A 21,297-nucleotide genomic window follows, 5' to 3' on the forward strand; every position below is an offset into this window, starting at 1 on the left:
AAACACGAAAAAAATGAAAATTAAATTTTGAGACCTAGTTTATCTTCAATTTCGACTTTTTAAAATTCAAAATTCAACCGAATAATATGAAGAGAAAAACTAGCTAGTTCGAATCTTTTTCAAAAAATTAAAAAAATAGTTTATGGAACATCATTAGTAATTTTTCCCGATTAAGATTAATTTTAGAATTTTGATGACATGTTTTCAATAGGTTAAATTCCAATCTGCACTATATAACAAATTGGACCAAGCTATATGCCTAACAAAGACAAATCATTATTTCTTCTAGATTTTCCAGAACAGAAATTTTAAAAGAAGTTCAAAATACTTTTAAATAAGATTTAAATTTGATTCTACAGATTTTCTAGATTTGCCAGAATAATTATTTAGAATTTTAATCATAATAAGTTTGAAGAAATATTTTTTTTACAAATATTCTTCGTCGAAAAAACTGAAGCTAAAATGAAGAATTATTCTTTAAAATAAAAAAATTAAAAATATTTGAACAGTGATTTAAATTGTCAGGAAAGAAGAGGAAGGAATTTAAAAGGTAAAAAGGTTTATGTGTTTAAAAATCCTACAATCATTTTTAAGGTTGTATTTTTTCTCTAAAATTATCTTTCTGAAAGTTTTAAGAAGCAAAGTAAAACAATACAGGACTTTATTAAAACAAGTGAAGACCAAATCTTTAAAATATTTTCTTGTATTTTCTAATTCTGTTTGAGTTTTGTCTCTCTGAGAATTAAAAATGTCGAGCAAAGCGAGACCAGCTTGCTAGTAAAAAAATAAAATTTAAAGAATAGAGGCAGCTCACTGGTAAGTGCTGCTATTTGAGCTATTTTCAGAACAGGCCAGCGGGCTACTCATCTGGTCCTTACCGGATACCTGGTGCCCGCGGGCACCGCGTTGGTGACCCCTGGTCGAGACAATGACGTGCATCTTGTTTACATCCGGCAGCACTGTTTTCGGTAATCAAAGTCTTTTTTCGGTGGTCGAGTTTTCGGTACATCACTTGTCAATAGTGTGCAAATAATAGGCTATACATATATCCAATCAAAATTAAACATTTTGATTAAACATTACCACCTGCCGGTAATGTTTAATGTTCATGTGGTTTAATGTCAGTTTTTCCATGTTTCCAAACACACTGTCCGTGCTTTCAAGGTGATTGGCGGGGAATGAGGAAGTGTTGTGGGGACGAAAGGGGACGAAAGTGTGTACACGGGAGGTAAAACCTGTTGTCATTTGGTATCAAAAGATTGGTGATAACATTTAAAAATAGTGTCAAACGTTTTGTAATTTAATACAATGTACTTAAAGTATAGTTGAAATAAGGAGTAACACAGATATATACAACATACAACATAAGTGATTCTATTTTATGGTAAAGTCTAATTTTAGCAAACAGAAACAAGCAAAAATTAAAATTTTTCCACAAAAACAGGCAACAGTTAATGTTTTTCCAGTGTTGAGTGTTTAAAACTAATCTTTCAAATGGTATCTATTACATATGCAATTAGAAGAATGTGCAGGATACTGTTCTAAAAAAAAAAAAAAAAAAAGGAAGTACTTTACAGTTAATTTTATTGTGCGTGGCACTGACTCAGTGGATTGGCCCCTAGAGCGTATTCTTCTGGTCCTTTGACGTCATTTCCAAGCAGGACTAAACAACCCAAAGTCTCTTATTTTTGCACTTTACAAACAAATTGGTAAAAAAAGAAAAAAAAGTTCCTTGAATTTACTGTATCACCCTCCTTTGACCCCCTGCTGCTTTCTTCTTCATGGCTTCATTTAACTGGTACAACCATCGGGGGAAATTCTCTGGATGAGGGGAGCCAATGGAGTGTAGCATATAGCGGGACGCGCGCCTCAGGGAAGTTGTTTTTTTTCCCCGACTAAAAGCATAAACAACGTTGCATTGGGATGATGATGATGGGGGCTATTAAGGGTTTGCAGGAGGGGGAGAAGGGTTATGGTGTGGTAAATTAACTTGGCATAATGGCTTGTACACTACATGGGCGAAGACACCGACATAAAACCTACAGGAAGTAAAGAAAGTATGGAGCTATAGCAGCTTTCATTTGTCAAGTGAAGTTTTTCTACTGTGCGTCAATCCTGACCTCCAAGACTCGCTAATCACATGTATAAAAATATCTACCAAATAATCACATCCTCACCATTAGCGTGTTCAATATCAATCATTTAGTTTTTTTGCCCACCTGACTTCCAGGTGCAACACCAGCAGGCAGCGGTTGGCAATGTCCTGGAATCCCCTGCACAGGTCACTGAGGGTCTGCAATATTTGCTCCCTGCTGCGCTCGCTGTCGCCCACCGCTTGGCTGTCGGATGAGCACGGAGACATACCTGCACGCAGAAGACAACACCATCAATCAGGTATGTGCAACTCAATTCAGAAAGATAAGGGCTGAGGGGGGTGGATGGTTTGTCATCTTTCCCTCACTAAATTTCTAATATTACATATGCTGTTTAAGACTGATATTAGGTAACGCAGTAATTGGACCGACTACGCTATTGGGGAACTGTATCAAACAACTTTATAGACAATACAGCAGACTGCAGGAATGACAAAGACAGAAATATAGCAAAGTACTTTTACATATTTATATTTATTTACACTACTTCCACATGTTTACTGTCGTCCTCCAGTGATAATGCTCCTTAAGGCATTAAGAAATGTTAATGTTAATTAATTTAGGGCAGAGGTGTCGAAACTTTTTCCATTGAGAGCCACACACTGAAAACATTTAAGTATGTGAGGTCCATGTTGCTATATTTCATTATCAAAACCAATACTATATATATATATATATATATATAACTACACGCACACGTATATAGATGTATAGATATATATATATATATCTATATATATACACACATATATAAGTATACATACATACACTACATATAAACATATATATACATATATATGTATAAACATATATAAATACACACACACATACATATATATATATATATACATATAAACATATACACATGTATATATATATATATATATATATATATATATATACATACATACATATATAAACATTACATATATACACATATATAAACATTATATATGTACATATATAAATACACACACATAAATATAAACATATATACACACATACTGTATATATATATATATATATATATATATATATATATATATATATGTATATATACATATGTATATATACATGTATAGATACATGTATATATATATACATACATATATATATATACATATATAAATATGAAATATATACACATAAATAAACATTACATATATACACATATATAAACATTATATATGTATATATATAAATACACACACATAAATACACACAAATATACACACTTATATATATATATATATATACATATATAAACATATATACACATGTAAACAATATTTATATACATGTATATACACATAAAAATAAATATACATATATAAACATTATATATATATGTCTATATATATATATCAACATTATATATATATGTGTGTGTGTCTATATATATATATATATATATATATATATATATGTGTGTGAGAATACATATATCCATCCATCCATTTTCTACCGCTTATTCCCTGTTGGGGGCGCCGGCACCTATGTCAGTTACAATCGGGCGGAAGGCAGTGTACACCCTGGACAAGTCGCCACCTCATCACAGGGCCAACACAGATAGACAGACAACATTCACACTCACATTCACACACTAGGGCCCATTTAGTGTTGCCAATCAACCTATCCCCAGGTGCATGTCTTTGGAAGTGGGAGGAAGCCGGAGTACCCGGAGGGAACCCACGCATTCACGGGGAGGACATGCAAACTCCACACAGAAAGATCCCGAGCCTGGATTTGAACCCAGGACTGCAGGACCTTCGTATTGTGAGGCAGACGCACTAACCCCTCTTTCACCGTGAAGCCCCGAGTATACATATATATATATATATATATATATATATATATATATATATATATATATATGTGAGTATACATATATACATATATGTGTGAGTATATATATATATATATATAGATATATATATATATATATATATATATATATATATATATATATATATGTGTGTGTGTGTGTGTGTATGTGTGTGTGCGTGTACACACACACATACACAGAAAAGTTGCACTATTTTACCCCACACAACTTTCAAAGTGGAATATTTGATTTAAAAAAAAAATTTTAACAAAATCTCAAAAGATTATTGGGTATCCAAAGAGCCCCAATGATAAAAGTGCTAAAAAATAAGCCATACATTATACCTTCAACACTTAAGTCTCTTGACCAACTTCAAATCCATTCGTCGATTAAGTTTTTATTATGTTTTTTTTTTGTCTGTTTTATGCCCGTCTTTGGCAAAGAAAACATATTTCTATCATTTTAGTCACATTAGGTCGCCACGTTCAGATGATGCTCGCCAAAGGAAAAGCTCAGAATCCCACGCCCGCTGCGTCCTTCAGCTCGTCTTTGCACTTCCAGCGTCTGCTGGTGCTGAGGCAGCAAGAGCATGTGTCGGCGCACTGCAGTGTTTGCCACACAAAAGACCTGTGTGGACAGGAGCGTTGGGGTGCAGAGAGCATGGGAGCATGATGAGTGTATATAAATTCAGCCTGGTGTAGATCAATGGTTGTAAATTGGCGAGGGGAGGATCGGTGGTGGTGAGAGAAATTGGCCCCGTCACTCATGTGTGAGTCTATTTGGTCAATGAGGCGAGCGTGCGGCAGTATGAAGGGTGACTGTTGAGCCGGAGAATGCAGGGGTTCACGATCGATGTGCCGCAGTCACGGCCAACTCCCTTGTTACTCTTCACGAAGGTCACACATGGATGCGGGCTAGCATCCTACCTCCCACATCTGACTCACACAACCCACAAAGACACAGGCTGATCATCTCCCTTTAATGGGACTCATATGTTTCACCTGCACTGACACTTCAGCACACCTGAACAACAACAACAATGATGATGGTAGTGGAAGAAAGGAACTGTGCCATACTGACAGCTGGATCTACAAACCCCTTTTCCATATGAGTGGGGAAATTGTCTTAGATGTAAATATAAACGGAATACAATGATTTACAAATCATTTTCAACCCATATTCAGTTGAATATGCTACAAAGACAACATATTTGATGTTCAAACTGATAAACATTCTTTTTTTTTTTTTTAATAATCATTAACTTTAGAATTCGATGCCAGCAACACGTGACAAAGAAGTTGGGAAAGGTGGCAATAAATACAGATAAAGTTGAGAAAGTCACATCAAACACTTACTTGGAACATCCCACAGGTGTGCAGGCTAATTGGGAACAGGTGGGTGCCATGATTGGGTATAAAAGCGGCTACCATGAAATACTCAGTAAGTCACCAACAAGGATGGGGCGAGGGTCACCAATTTGTAAACAAATTGTCGAACAGTTTTAGAACGACATTGCTCAACGAGCTATTGCAAGGAAGTTAGGGATTTTACCATCTACGGTCCGTAAAATCATCAAAAGGTTCATAGAATCTGGAGAAATCCCTGCACGTAAGCCATGATATTACGGACCGTTGATCCCTCAGGCGGTACTGCATCAAAAACCGACATCAGTGTGTAAAGGATATCACCACATGGGCTCAGGAACACTGAAAAAAAACACTGTCAGTAACTACAGTTGGTCGCTACATCTGTAAGTGCAAGTTAAAACTCTACTATGCAAAGCCAAACCCATTTATCAACAACACCAAGGAACGCCGCTGGCTTCGCTGGGCCCAAGCTCATCTAAGATGGACTGATGCAAAGTGGAAAGGTGTTCTGTGGTCTGACGAGTCCACATTTCAAATTATATTTGGAAACTGTGGATGTGGTGTCCTCCGGAACAAAGAGGAAAATAACCATACGGATTGTTATAGGCGCAAAGTTCAAAAGCCAGCATCTGTGATGGTATGGAAGTGTATTAGTGCCTAAGGCATGGGTAACTTACACATCTGTGAAGGCACCATTAATGCTGAATGGTCCATACAGGTTTTGGAGCAACATTTGTTGACATTCAAGCAACGTTATCATGGACACCCCTGTTTATTTCAGCAAGACAATGCCAAGCCACGTGTTACAACAGCGTGGCTTCGTAGTAAAAGAGTGCGGGTGCTTTCCTGGCCCGCCTGCAGTCCAGACCTGTCTCCCATCAGAAATGTGTGGCGCATTATGAAGCGTAAAATACGACAGCGGAGACCCCGGACTGTTGAACGACTGAAGCTCTACATAAAAAAAAAGAATGGGAAAGAATTCCACTTTCAAAGCTTCAACAATTAGTTTCCTCAGTTCCCAAGCGTTTATTGAGTGTTGTTAAAAGAAAAGGTGATGTAACACAGTGGTGAACATGCCCTTTTCCAACTACTTTGGCCCATGTTGCAGCCATGAAACTCTAAGTTAATTATTATTTGCAAAAAAAAAACCAAGTTTATGAGTTTGTACATCAAATATCTTGTCTTTGTAGTGCATTCAACTGAATATAGGTTTAAAATTATTTGCAAATCATTGTATTCCGTTTATATTTACATATGGAAACGGGGTTTGTAACGTTTTGCTGCATCGTATATTAGAACTTGCCTATATTGAATGTTCTGGTAAACATGCAAGTACATTGTCTTATTATTACTATATGTTATCTATTCATTTATTTAAAGTATGATACAATTTAAATGCTGTATGTTAATATACAGTACAGGCCACAACTTTCTCATTCAGTGTGTTTTCTTTATTGTCATGACTACTTACATTGTAGATCAGTGGTTCTTAACATGGGTTTGATCGAATCCTAGGGGTTCGGTGAGTCGGCCTGAGGAGGTTCGGCGGAGCCTCAGCCATCATGTAAATAAAAACTTCTCCCTATTCACCTATTATGGATACCCCCAAACAATGTTCCCTCTAATTTTCCATATGCGTGAGCAAAGGTAAAAACTACAAATAAGTGTTTGATGACCATTCCTCAACTTTATCAGTATTTATTGCCACCTTTCCCCAACTTCTTTGTCACTTGTTGCTGGCATCAAATTCTAAAGTTAATGATTATTTGCAAAAAAAATGTTTATCAGTTTGAACATCAAATATGTTGTCTTTGTAGCATATTTAACTGAATATGGGTTGAAAAGGATTTGCAAATCATTGTATATCGTTTATATTTGCAACTAACACAATTTCCCAACTCATATGTAAAATAGCCACTCTTTGCTCTGATTACTGCTTTGCACACTTTTGGCATTCTCTCGATGAGCTTCAAGCACACCTGTGAAGTGAAAACCATTTCAGCTCATCGAGAGTGGCTATTTTCAAGAAACTGGAATTTTAAACTTATTTTTTAGTAATTTCACCTTTTTCAGGTACATAATTCCATGTGTTCATTCATAGTTTTGATGCCTTCAGTGACAATCTACAATGTAAATTGTCATGAAAATAAAGAAAACACACTGAATAAGGTGTGTTCAAACTTTTGGCCTGTACTGTATACATTGAAAAAGATATAGGAACATGTAAAATGTTATTTTATACATGTATTTTTTTTCTCCATTTTTTGCCTCATTTATTAATTGTGTTACCAGCAAGCCACCCACTTTTTATATCTTGCTTGAAATGAAAATAATGAATGAAAATGAAAAATCCAAATGGGGGAAAAATAAAATTCAAAAAACTAAGAAAATTATAAATAACATTAAAATGAGAATTTGAAATGAGATACAAAAATAAAAAATAAAAAAGACGTCCATCAATCCATCCATTTTCTACCGCGTATTCCCTCCAGTGCCCCCCGCGAAAAAAGACATTTACATTTAAAATAAGAATTTAAATAGAGAAATGATAAAATGTAGAACAAATTCAAAGAAAAAGAAAATGAAAATGAGAATCTAAAATCAGAACTGAAAACATGAAATAAAAAAAACGACAAAGAAAATAAAATGAGAATTTAAAATGAGAAATTAAAGTAATGAAGAAAAATGACAATGGACAATTAAAAATACAATTTTAAATGACATGAAAGTTAAACAAAAAGGAAATATACAAAGAACATTACAATGACAATTTGAAATGACAAATGAAAACAAAAATACAAATGTAAAATAAAAAAAGTGTCAGGACTGTGACATGGATTAGTTTTGCTCCTTTGACGCAGAGGGATTACAGGACGAGCCAGGCGTGAATTCAGGTACATGATGATAATTTATTAATACCCTAAATACAAAAATAATCAAAACAAAGGGCGCTCACAAGGAGGTATATAACTCGACTACAAAATACAAACAGGAAACAAAAACATTTGCACGATGGCATGAATGAACTATGAACATAAACAGCAAGATGGCATGACTATAAACAACTAAAACAAAACACTTACAGTGACAAAAAAACAGGAGGCAAGAATAGCAAGGTGCGTGGCAGGTGATCGTGGGCATGGAGAATGAGTGGCATATGTAGGCAATGCAATAGCAGGCATGAAGGCAGAAAGCAAATCGCAAAGTTCCCAGGACGAGGACAGAAACAAAATGGTATAAATAGCAGCTATGATGATTAGAAACAGGTGTGGGACTGAGGGCCCGGGCGTGACTTGGAGACCAGGTGGAAACTAATGGGTTACTATGGAAACAAACAATACCAGGAAGTGTAAAATGGGAAACAAGCGTCCAAAAACAAAACACACATGATCAAACTTAAAACTGAATTACAGGCATGACAAAAAGAAAAATATGTACTGAAAAATAAGTAAGAAAACCAAAAACAACGTCAAACCAAACAGGAATTAGTGAAGGACAATAGTCTCTTACCACTTTGGTCTTTAAATTTAGCAGCTTCACTTTATCACGTTTTAATGAAGAACCATTTTTTTTTGTCTTAAAATAAAATCTTGTATATATATAGGGACGGCGTGGCGCAGTGGGAGAGTGGCCGTGCGCGACCCGAGGGTCCCGGGTTCAAATCCCACCTAGTACCAACCTCGTCACGTCCGTTGTGTCCTGAGCAAGACACTTCACCCTTGCTCCTGATGGGTTCTGGTTGGCGCCTTGCATGGCAGCTCCCTCCATCAGTGTGTGAATGTGTGTGAATGGGTAAATGTGGAAGTAGTGTCAAAGCGCTTTGAGTACCTTCAAGGTAGAAAAGCGCTATACAAGTACAACCCATTTATTTATATGGTATCTGTATTAAATTACAATATGTGTCTAAATTTCTATTACATTGTGGTGACCACAGTAAATCGGATTGTCACCAAAGGGGGACTTAGTTTTTCTGGGTTAAGGTCAAACGGCGTGGCGCAGAGGGAGAGTGGCCGTGCGCAACCCGAGGGTCACTGGTTCAAATCCCACCTAGAACCAACCTCGTCACGTCCGTTGTGTCCTGAGCAAGACACTTCACCCTTGCTCCTGATGGGTGCTGGTTGGCGCCTTGCATGGCAGCTCCCTCCATCAGTGTGTGAATGTGTGTGTGAATGGGTAAATGTGGAAGTAGTGTCAAAGCACTTTGAGTACCTTGAAGGTAGAAAAGCGCTATACAAGTACAACCCATTTATCATTTATTATTTATAAACTTCCATTTTGATGCCAATGGAGTCATTGTTTACCTGTTTTAATGTTAAATGCGGAGAGTTATTATAGTGCTTCATTTTTCCCACATTTTGTTATGTTACAGCCTTAATCCAAAATGGAATATATTCTATTTTGTCCGCAAAAACCTACAGACAATACCCCATCATGACGATGTGAAAATGTTTTTTTATTGAGGTCTTTCTGGATACGATGCCACAAGCTTGTCACACCTATCTTTGGGCAGCTTCCCCCATTCCTTTTTTGCAGCACCTCTCAAGCGCCATCAGTTTGGATGGGACATGTTGGTTTTCATCCATAATGACATAATGACTCACCACAGGAAGAATTCTGTAGGTCTGACAGTGACCATCGGGTTTTTGGTCACCTCCCTGACTAAACTAAGATGAATGTAGAAATGTACAGACACATCCTGGATGAAAACACAAACTTTCCATCCAACCTTATGGAAATTGAGAGGTGCTGCGTCGAGGAATGTGCGAAAAGGAATGAGTGAAACTGGCCGAATATAGGTGTGCCAAGCTTGTGGCATCATATTCGACATAAGGTTGTAATTGCTGCTAAAGGTGCATCAACAAGGTATTGAGCAAAGACTGTGAATATTTATCCATCCATCCATATTCTACCGCTTTTTCCTATATGGGGTCGCAGGAGGGGCTGGAGCCTATAACTATACTGGTGACGTCGTGGCGCAGTTGGGAGAGTAATGGTAATGGGTTGTGCTTGTATAGCGCTTTTCTACCTTTTTTTAAGGAACTCAAAGCACTTGGATACTATTTTCCACATTCACCCATTCACACACACATTCACACACTGATGGCAGGAGCTGCCATGCAAGGCGCTTTGATTGATTGATTGATTGATACTTTTATTAGTAGATTGCACAGTTCAGTACATATTCCATACAATCGACCACTATATGGTAACACCCGAATAAGTTTTTCAACTTGTTTAAGTCCACGTTAATCAATTCATGGTAAACAGAGAACCATCAGGAGCAAGGGTGAAGTGTCTTGCTCAAGGACACAACGGACGTGACTAGGATGGCAGAAGGTGGGGATTGAACCAGGAACCCTCAGATTGCTGGCACGGCCGCTCTCCCAACTTCGCCACACCGTCCCCAAAGAGTGGCTGTGCCAGCAACTTGAGGGTTCCTGGTTCAATCCCCACTTTCTACCATCCTAGTCACGTCCATTGTGTCCTTGAGCAAGACACTTCACCCTTGCTCCTGAAGGGTCCTGGTTAGCGCCTTGCATGGCAGCTCCCGCCATCAGTGTGTGAATGTGTGTGTGAAAGGGTGAATGTGGAAATAGTGTCAAAGCGCTTTGAGTTCCTTAAAGGTCTACTGAAATGAGATTTTCTGATTTAAACGGGGATAGCAGGTTTATTCTATGTGTCTTACTTGATCATTTTGCGATATTGCCATATCTTGCTGAAAGGATTTAGTAGAGAACATCGACGATAAATTTCGCAACTTTTGGTCGCTAATAAAAAAGCCTTGCCTCACATCCTCACATTGTTTATAACGGGAGCCTCCAACAAAAAGAGCTATTCGGACCGAGAAAACGACAATTTCCCCATTAATTTGAGCGAAGATGAAAGATTTGTGGCTGAGGATATTGATAGCGAAGGACTAGAAAGTTAAAAAAAAAAAAGGTGATTGCATTGTGAGCGATTCAGATGTTTTTAGACACATTTACTAGGATAATTCTGGGAAATCCCTTATCTTTATATTGTGTCGCAAGTGTTTTAGTGAGATTAAATAGTACCTGATAGTCGGAGGGGTGTGTCCACGGGTGTGTTGACGCCAGTGTCTGAGGGAAGTCACGGCAGCTACATGGACGGCGCAAGCTCCACAGATCTCCGGTAAGAGGCAACTTTTTACCACAATTTTCTTACCAAAACCTACCGGTTGACTAGTGGTTGGGATCCATGTTCGCTTGACCGCTCTGATCCATAGTAAAGCTTCACCTCCAGGAATTTTAAACAAGGAAACACCGTGTGTTTGTGTGGCTAAAGGCTAAAGCTTCCCACCTCCATCTTTCTACTTTGACTTCTCCATTATTAATTGAACAAATTGCAAAAGATTCAGCAACACAGACTGTGTAATTGCGCGATGAAAAGAGACGACTTTTAGCCGCTAGTGGTGCTGCGCTAATATGCCCCCTCCAACTCGAGACATCACGCGCGACGTTTTCAACAAGAAACTCCGCGGGAAATTTGATTGTAATTTAGTAAACTAAACCGTCCGTATTGGCATGTGTTGCAATGTTAATATTTCATCATTGATATATAAACTATCAGACTGCGTGGTCGGTAGTAGTGGGTTTCAGTAGGCCTTTAAAAAGGTAGAAAAGCGCTATAAAAGTATAACCCATTTACCATTTATACCAGCTGCACACAGGCGAAAAGCGGGGTACACCCTTGGCAAGACGCTACCTCATCATCGGGCCAACACAGATAGACAAACAACATTTACACACTAGGGCCAATTCAGTGTTGCCAATCAACCTATCCCGGAGGTGGGAGGAAGCCGGAGTACCCGGAGGGAACCCACGCGGTCATGGGGAGAACATGCAAACTCCACACAGAAAGATCCCGAGCCAAAGAATACTAACGTATTATGTACTTTGCAAAATTGTGTAACATGTAAAACATGTGGAAAAAGTGACGTGCTGTGAGTACCATCCGGATGCACCGTAAGTGCAGAGTAAAATGGTTAATGTACTTAATCCGCCACAAGAACAGCTCCACATTGGTGAGCCTTTCACATTAGGAATGTCCAACAACAACAGCGAAACAACAAATACAATTATGTGGACATAGATTTTTATCGAAATCCTTCACTGCAAATTTCAAACAAATCGAGTGGATAGCTGTTATTTTAAAGGGGAACATTATCACCAGACCTATGTGAGCGTCAATATACACCTTGATGTTGCAGAAAAAAGACCATATGTTTTTTTTAACCGATTTCCGAACTCTAAAAGGGTGAATTTGGCGATTTAAACACCTTTAAATTGTTCGCTGTCGGAGCATTGACCTTTCACCCGTGACGTCACAACAGGAAGCAATCTGCCATTTTCTCAAACACATTACACACACCAAGTCAAATCAGCTCTGTTATTTTCCGTTTTTTCGACTGTTTTCCGTATCTTGGAGACATCATGTCTCGTCGGTGTGTTATCGGAGGGTGTAACAACACGATCAGGGACGGATTCAAGTTGCACCAGTGGCCAAAAGATGCGAAAGTCCCTCGTTTGTTCTGCACACTGTACCGACGACAGCTATGCTACAACAGAGATGGCAAGAATGTGTGGATATCCTGCGACACTCAAAGCAGATGCATTCCCAACGATAAAGTCAACGAAATCGCAGAGGTGAGTTTTGTTGTATGTGGAGTGTGCTAATCAGACATATTTGGTCACGGCATGACTGCAAGCTAATCGATACTAACATGCTAGTTAGGCTAGCTGTATGTACATATTGCATCATTATGCCTCATTTGTACCTATATTTGCATTCAGCCTTTCCCTCCACCCACATTTAATGCCAAACAAACACATACCAATTGTTGGTTAGAAGGCGATCGCCGAATTTGTCCGCGCTTCCTCCCGTGCCGCTGTCTGTCGTGATATGGCTCAAAAGCTTCTGTTTCTTCTTTCATTTTGTTTACAGTACCTGCCTCCATACCACAACCATCTGTTTCAATACATGCGTAATCTGTTGAATCGCTTACGGCGCTGAAATCCGAGTCTGAATCCGAGCTACTATGCTATACCTTTCTGTACTATCGGCCATGTTTGTTTTTGGTGGCTTCACGCAGTGACGTCACAGGACAATAGACAGGTGGATATAGCGATGGTGTAAATCAGGCACTTTCAAGCCGTTTTTCTGGATATTGCGTGATGGGTAAAATTTTGAGAAAAACTTTGAAAAATAAAATAAGCCACTGGGAACTGATTTTTATTGGTTTTAACCCTTCAGAAATTGTGATAATGTTCCCCTTTAAACAACCCAAAAACGGGCACGGGTTGTGCATAAACATGTATAAACTGAAGAAAACGGGCAAACTCAGCCTTTGATCCTGATATTCTGGGTGCCTCGGTGGGGGCACATTTGTATGTGACACACATTGAAGAGCACACCTTTATCTGCCATGTTTCACTGTGAGTTCTATCAGAGTAATTGTCAGTTCCTTTCCCAAAGCGAGAGCTACCTTGTGTTCATACTGAATATCTAAACCCCATTAGACTTACTAGAAATGAACCCTGATAAGAAGCAGGGAGACTATTGGTGATGGCAAACATTTGCTACTTGAGGGTCACCGCCATCCAATCAAGAAGGCAAACACCAATGGAAAGGCTTGACAGCTCCTGTGTGTGTGTGTGTGTGTGTGTGTGTAGGACATATACGAGATAACCGCTTTCTTGCCTATCATTACCCTCTAAATGTATATTTTGCATACATGGACTTGCTCGCTAATTAAATTCTCCTTCAGCAACCGTCATCCAACACGACAATTGGAGATATGCCCTGGCCTCCTCTCATTGGCTTGATAGAAATCTCTATTCCTCTTAATGAATCACACAGCATGATTTCTCCAGGGGGTGTCTGGTAATGACAATAATTGACTTCCTGTGATCGTATTTAGGGTGGATGTCCCGAGTGGTCAACTTATCAGATCATTAGCACGTAAAGATGTCAGAGGGTTGGACACCAAAAGTGTAGAAAAACAGATTTAGCTTCCCATCGTGCAGCCTGCACCCGAATAAAAGGCAGCAAAACAACATAAAAACATAAAGATTTCCTTTGCTGCTTTGATTAAAGGAAGGGCAGCGTCACAGCATGGGGGCGCTATTAGCTAGGACAGACGCGAACTGCTCACACCTACGCTTTGTGCGCACTAAACGATGACTTTAATGATGAACACGTATCTCAATAAACATCTCGTAGGACTAGAAATACTTCGTTGTAGCGCTAGATTGAGGAATATGAGCGAGGAAGAGTCTGCTGCAGGGGTGGCATCCATGATGAATGATTCACGAGTAGCGAGGAGGAGAGTTATTAATTATTTTTTGCTGCCTCTGGTAGAGAAGAGCAGCATCAGATTGTGAGCACATGTCCACTGAGAAGGTAGAGAAAGTATGAAATGTGGAGAAAAAAAAAATAAATGGTGATGTCCTGTTGCATACACGCCCCCAGCCTGTCTTTACTGGGAACAACAATAAGATTTATGATTATCATCATTTTTAACGAACGGTTGAAGGAAAATTTCAGCCACAACAGTTGCGGTTCCACAAAACATTGTTGTCAAGAGAGATTTGAGCACTGAAAGTAAAAAAAAAAAAAAAAAGTATGACTTATTTTGCATATGTTGTGTTTTTGCCATAAAAACAGGGTTTGTTTTTTTTTTTTTACAAAAAAGGGCATACAACATAAAACAATTATGATAACCTCATAACGACAGATAGACCTGAAGTTGATTTAGAGCAGTGGTTCTCCAACTTTTTTCACCAAGTACTACCTCAGAAAACACTTAGCTCTCCAAGGACCACCATAATGACCAACATTTAAAAAACAGTAGCACAATAGTCTTAAATAATCATTGAAAACAAGGCAGAAGATTTATTTAACAAGTATAATTATTATTTTTGGCCACTCTACCATTAAACACTGTTTGAACGGTAACACTGTGTTTGAATATAGGAAAATAAAACACTGTACTTTAAAGGCCTATTGAAATGAGATTTTCTTATTTAAATGGGGATAGCAGGTCCATTCTATGTGTCATACTTGATCATTTTGCGATTTTGCCATATTTTTGCTGAAAGGATTTAGTAGAGAACATCGACGATAAAGTTCGCAACTTTTGGTGCTGATAAAAAAGCCTTGCCTTTACTGGAAGTCGCAGACGATGATGTCAAAAGGGTGAGGGCTCCTCACGTCATCACATTGTTTATAATAGGAGCCTCCAGCAGTAAGAGCTATTCGGATCGAGAAAACGTCAGTTTCCCTATTAATTTGAGTGAGGATGAAAGATTTGTGGATGATGATATTGATAGCGAAGGACTAGAAAAAGAAAAAAAAAAGGCGATTGCATTAGGACGGATTCAGATGTTTTTAGACACATTTACTAGGATAATTCTGGGAAAGCCCTTATCTTTCTATTGTGTTGCTAGTGTTTTAGTGAGTTTAAATAGTACCTGATATTCGGAGGGGTGTGTCCACGGGTGTTTTGAGGCCAGTCTCTGAGGGAAGTCGACGTCAGCTGCATGGACGGGGCAAGCTCAGCTTATCTCTGGTAAGAGGCGACTTTTTACCACAATTTTCTAACTGAAACCTGCCGGTTGACAAGTGGTCGGGAACAATGTTTGCTTGACTGCTCTGATCCATAGTAAAGCTTCACCTCCGGGAATTTTACACAAGGAATCACCGTGTGTTTGTGTGGCTAAAAGTTAAAGCTTCCCAACTCCATCTTTCTACTTTGACTTCTCCATTATTAATTGAACAAATTACGAAGATTCAGCAACACAGATGTCCAGAATACTGTGTAATTGCGCGATGAAAAGAGACGACTTTAAGCCGCAAATGGCGCAGCGCTAATATGTCCTGACAGTCCGTGACGTCACACGCACGCGTCGTCATTCCGCGACGTTTTCAACAAGAAACTCCACGGGAAATTTAAAATTGCAATTTAGTAAACTAAAAAGGCCGTATTGGCATGTGTTGCAATGTTAATATTTCATCATCGATATATAAACTATCAGACTGCGTGGTGGGTAGTAGTGGGTTTCAGTAGGCCTTTAATCTAGTGATTCTTTGGCGTATCACTAGATGGAGAATGTGTACATACCACATTTTGAGAATCGCTGGCTGAGAGGATACAGCCACACAAATAATAATATCAATGATAATAATACCTTAATGTTATTACTTTTACTAATAGAGAATACAGCAGTATAAACTAATGGTTTTCATGAACCTCCGACTTCGAAGAACACGCACACACACACGCACACACACACACACACACACACACACACACACACACACACACACACACACACACACACACACACACACTCTCTCTCTCACATATATGGATGGGATGGACATCAGTGATACCCCAACCCCTACCACAGACCCGCAAAAAGGACATATTTTAACCCATTAAAACGCCCGCACGCCTCGCCGCTGCCTTTTCAGCCTCACATCCAGGCCGCTTTCGACATCGCAGCCACACACCCCGACTATGGCCTCACACTTGACCTGCTCGTCTCGCGAATGCACGTTGTATGACATGCAGGAAAATCATGGAGCTGCAACAATGCATGAAGGCATATTGTTGCAACTCATGAGACATTTTCTAGCATCCAACATCAAACAACTCTTTCGTCAACCATGACCATCATATTAATATCTGTGAACATTGCTCCAAAGTACGAATTTTGTGTTGATTTCTTGTGCATCCAAAAGTAAGCATTGACCATGAATTGATTGACGTGGACCCCGACTTAAACAAGTTGAAAAACTTATTCGGGTGTTACCATTTAGTGGTCAATTGTACGGAATATGTACTGAACTGTGCAATCTACTAATACAAGTATCAATCAATCAATCAAAACATGTGCAAAGGCAGTATTATAGGATGAAACAAGGCGGCAGCTGAAGTTCATTCCTTCTTAATCAAACAGAAAAACCCGCCAGGTGAACAGCTGATTGTACTATTTCCGGCGCTGACGTCAGCTGATTTGCGTCCCATATGTGACCATAGAATGAGAAAATACACATTACTACACACACACACGTGTATATATATATATATATATATATACACACCCCGTTTCCATATTAGATGAAAATATAAACGGAATAGAATGATTTGCAAATCATTTTCAACCCATATTCAGGTGAATATGCTACGAAGGCAACATATTTGATGTTCAAACTGATTACTTTTTTTTTTTGCAAATAATCATTAACTTTAGAATTTGATGCCAGCAACGCGTGACAAAGAAGTTGGGAAAGGTGGCAATAAATACTGATAAAGTTGAGAAATTCTCATCAAACACTTATTTGAAACATCCCACAGGTGTGCAGGTTAATTGGGAACAGGTGGGTGCCATGATTGGGTATAAAAGCAGCTTCCATGAAATGCTAAGTAATTCACAAACAATTATGGGGCAACGGTCAATTTATAAGCAAATTGTCAGAAAGTTTTAGATCAACATTTCTCAACGACCTATTACAAGGAATTTATGTATTTTACCAACTACGGTCCGTAAAATCATCAAAAGGTTCAGAGAATCTGGAGAAATCCCTGCACGTAAGCGATGATATTACGGACCGTTGATCCCTCAGGCGGTACTGCATCAAAAACAGACATCAGTGTGTAAAGGATATCACCACATGGGCTCAGGAACACTGAAAAAAAACACTGTCAGTAACTACAGTTGGTTGCTACATCTGTAGTGCAAGTTAAAACTCTCCTATGCGAAGCAAAACCCATTTATCAACAACACCAAGGAACGCCGCTGGCTTCGCTGGGCCCAAGCTCATCTGAGATGGACTGATGCAAAGTGGAAAGGTGTTCTGTGGTCTGTCGTGTCCACATTTCAAATTATATTTGGAAATTGTGGACGTGGTGTCCTCCGGAACAAAGAGGAAAATAACCATTTGGATTGTTATGGGTGCGAAGTTCAAAAGCCAGCATCTGTGATGGTATGGGGGTGTATTAGTGCCCAAGGCATGGGTAACTTACACAACTGTGAAGGCACCATTAATGCTGAACGGTCCATACAGGTTTTGGAGCAACATATGTTGTCATCCAGGCAACGTTATCATGAACGCCCCTGCTTATTTTAGCAAGACAATGCCAAGCCTTGTGTTACAACAGCGTGGTTTCGTAGGACTATTGCAATTTAGTTAACTAAACCGGCCGTATTGGCAAGTGTTGCGATGTTAAGATTTCATCATTGATATATAAACTATCAGACTACATGGTCGGTAGTAGTGGGTTTCAGTAGGCCTTTAATATTCTATTATAATTTATATTATTATTGTTGTTATTAGTCATAAAACCCCAAATCTTAATTAATTTGAAAACAAAATTACACAAAAGCCAACAATTATGAAGTCAAGCAAATGTGGAGCAAAAACTTTGAAGTAATGTAATAATTGGAGTTTAGAAAATCATAAAGAAAGAATTTCAACAGAAAACTAGACAAAAAATTGTCCTAACTTAAAACCTGAAGGACTTTGTGGCCAATGGTGAACAAACAGGTAAACATGAAAGAAGAAACGCTGAGGAAATATAATAATCACAATGTAAATTAAATGCAGAAAATGATTTAAAAATTATAAAAATAATACATTTTATTTGTTTGTGTTTGTTCAGGTAAATATGGTCAAACTGGATTAGCGGTTCATTGCTGTGACAAGATGGATGATAAGAAAAATCTCCTTCACGGTCAGTCGTCACTGACAGCCAAAGTCACTCCAAACAGGCTGCATTAAAATTCTGCAGCATGTTGGACTAAAACAACAAGAAATGCTCTGAATTTGAGAGCTAAATGACATAAACTGAAGGAGGAAAAAAGTGTTTAAAGAAGGAAAAAAGGGGTGGAGGAAAATGAGTTGTTCATACCTGACTGCTTCTGTAATATAAAATCCAATTTGGAGAGGCATGGACGTGAGGGCGGGTGGGATGAGATAAGGTGGGGTCCTTTTCTCCCCCCGCGGTAGCCTCGTCCCGTCACACGCACACACACCAGCACACAGTGGCATCGACACACACACAAACCAGCACACGCTGGCGTCAACACACACCTGGTCTTTCATCAGTTCGGCAAACACTAAATAATGAACAATGCACAGGCTGTCCCAGCATGATAAGTAAGTGCCCTTCACCTCCACGCACACACTCGCGCAAGAATTAATGACAATTACTTTGTCTTGTCCTGAAACCTTATCTCGGAATAGGATGGCAACACTTTAACAAGATACACATAAACGCACGCACACACGCGCACACAAACCCAGGTGGCGAGAGTGGTGATACAAAAGTGATGACGGAGCTCGGGGAAAATGGCTTTAAGAGTTCTGATTAGCGACAAAAGAAGGACAATGTGTGTGTGAGGGTGGAGAGAGAAAGCTATTTGACACCTCCAGTGAAGAAGGCAATGAGTGTGTGTGATAATACACTTAAACAAAAACTTAATGAGGCGCAGCTAAGAAGTGCTGCGGCAAGAGCAGCAGTCGCGGGCGAGAGAACTTCATAAATCAACATACACCCTACTGTTGCCTAAACGGGCTGTGGTAGCTTTTAAAAGCATTAGCAACATCCTTTACAAGTCTAACTTTTCAGACTTATTATATATGTTCAATATATTGTACTCTACATGATGTACAAGTTCCATTTCATGAGGTTGGTGTGTTTTTACCTAAATTATTCCTGCTTTATTTTTTTGGGTACATCCTAATTCTTATCAAATGTCTGGTACAAGACCTTCAACTGATTTCTCACATCACAGCAACAGGAAGTCGATGTATGACAACTTTCCAGGTCCATCCATCTCCATCTATCTTCTTCCGCTTATCCGAGGTCGGGTCGCGGAGGCAGCAGCCTAAGCAGGGAGGCCCAGACTTCCCTCTCCCCAGCCACTTCGTCTAGCTCTTCCCGGTGGGTCTCGAGGCGTTCCCAGGCCAGCTGGGAGACATAGTCTTCCCAACGTGTCCTAGGTCTTCCCCGTGGCCTCCTACCGGTTGGACGTGCCCTAAACACCTCCCTAGGGAGGCGTTCGGGTGGCATCCTGACCAGATGCCCGAACCACCTCATCTGGCTCCTCTCGATGTAGAGGAGCAGTGGCTTTACTTTGACTTCCTCCCGGATGGCAGAGCTTCTCACCCTATCTCTAAGGGAGAGCCCCGCCACCCGGCGGAGGAAACTCATTTCGGCCGATTGTAAAATGCTACATTTTCAAGAAATTAAGTCACTTGTAAATATTGCAATACTGTACAGAACAGATTGGTGGCCTATTTATATTGGTTTACAAGAATCAGTATGCAGCTACTTCTTTATGTCGTTACAGCTGCCTTGTACATTTGAATATTAGGAGCTTTAGCTTCAGGCATCGTTACCTACTACAGTGGGGCAAAAAAGTATTTAGTCAGCCACCGATTGTGCAAGTTCTCCCACTTAAAATGATGACAGAGGTCTTTAATTTTCATCAAAAGGTACACTTCAACTGTGAGAGAAAGAATGTGAAAAAAAAATCCAGGAATTCACATTGTAGGAATTTTAAATAATTTATTTGTAAATGTTGGTGGAAAATAAGTATTTGGTCAACCATTCAAAGCGCTCACTGATGGAAGGAGGTTTTGGCTCAAAAACTCACGATACGTGGCCCCATTCATTCTTTCCTTAACACGGATCAATCGTCCTGTCCCCTTAGCATGAAAAACAGCCCCAAAGCATGATGTTTCCACCCCCATGCTTCACAGTAGGTCTGGTGTTCTTGGGATGCAATTTAGTGTTCTTCTTCCTCCAAACACGACGAGTTGAGTTTATACCAAAATGAATGCATGGATGATACAGCAGAGGATTGGGAGAATGTCATGTGGTCAGATGAAACCAAAAAATAACTTTTTGGTATAAACTCAAATC

The 21,297-nt window shown here is 39.2% G+C and overlaps 1 protein-coding gene across 1 annotated transcript in view; it reads right to left on the reverse strand.

Annotated features, from left to right (window-relative positions):
• Positions 1–21,297, reverse strand: part of exoc4 (exocyst complex component 4) — a 227,348-nt gene that overhangs the window by 25,475 nt on the left and 180,576 nt on the right. The window contains exon 17 of the mRNA XM_061912242.1: positions 2,220–2,364. Within this exon, the coding sequence (XP_061768226.1) occupies positions 2,220–2,364 (145 nt within the window). The remainder of the gene's footprint in view (positions 1–2,219; positions 2,365–21,297) is intronic.

Source organism: Nerophis ophidion, linkage group LG10 (assembly GCF_033978795.1).
Source record: "Nerophis ophidion isolate RoL-2023_Sa linkage group LG10, RoL_Noph_v1.0, whole genome shotgun sequence".
Classification (NCBI taxonomy): Eukaryota; Metazoa; Chordata; class Actinopteri; order Syngnathiformes; family Syngnathidae; genus Nerophis; species Nerophis ophidion.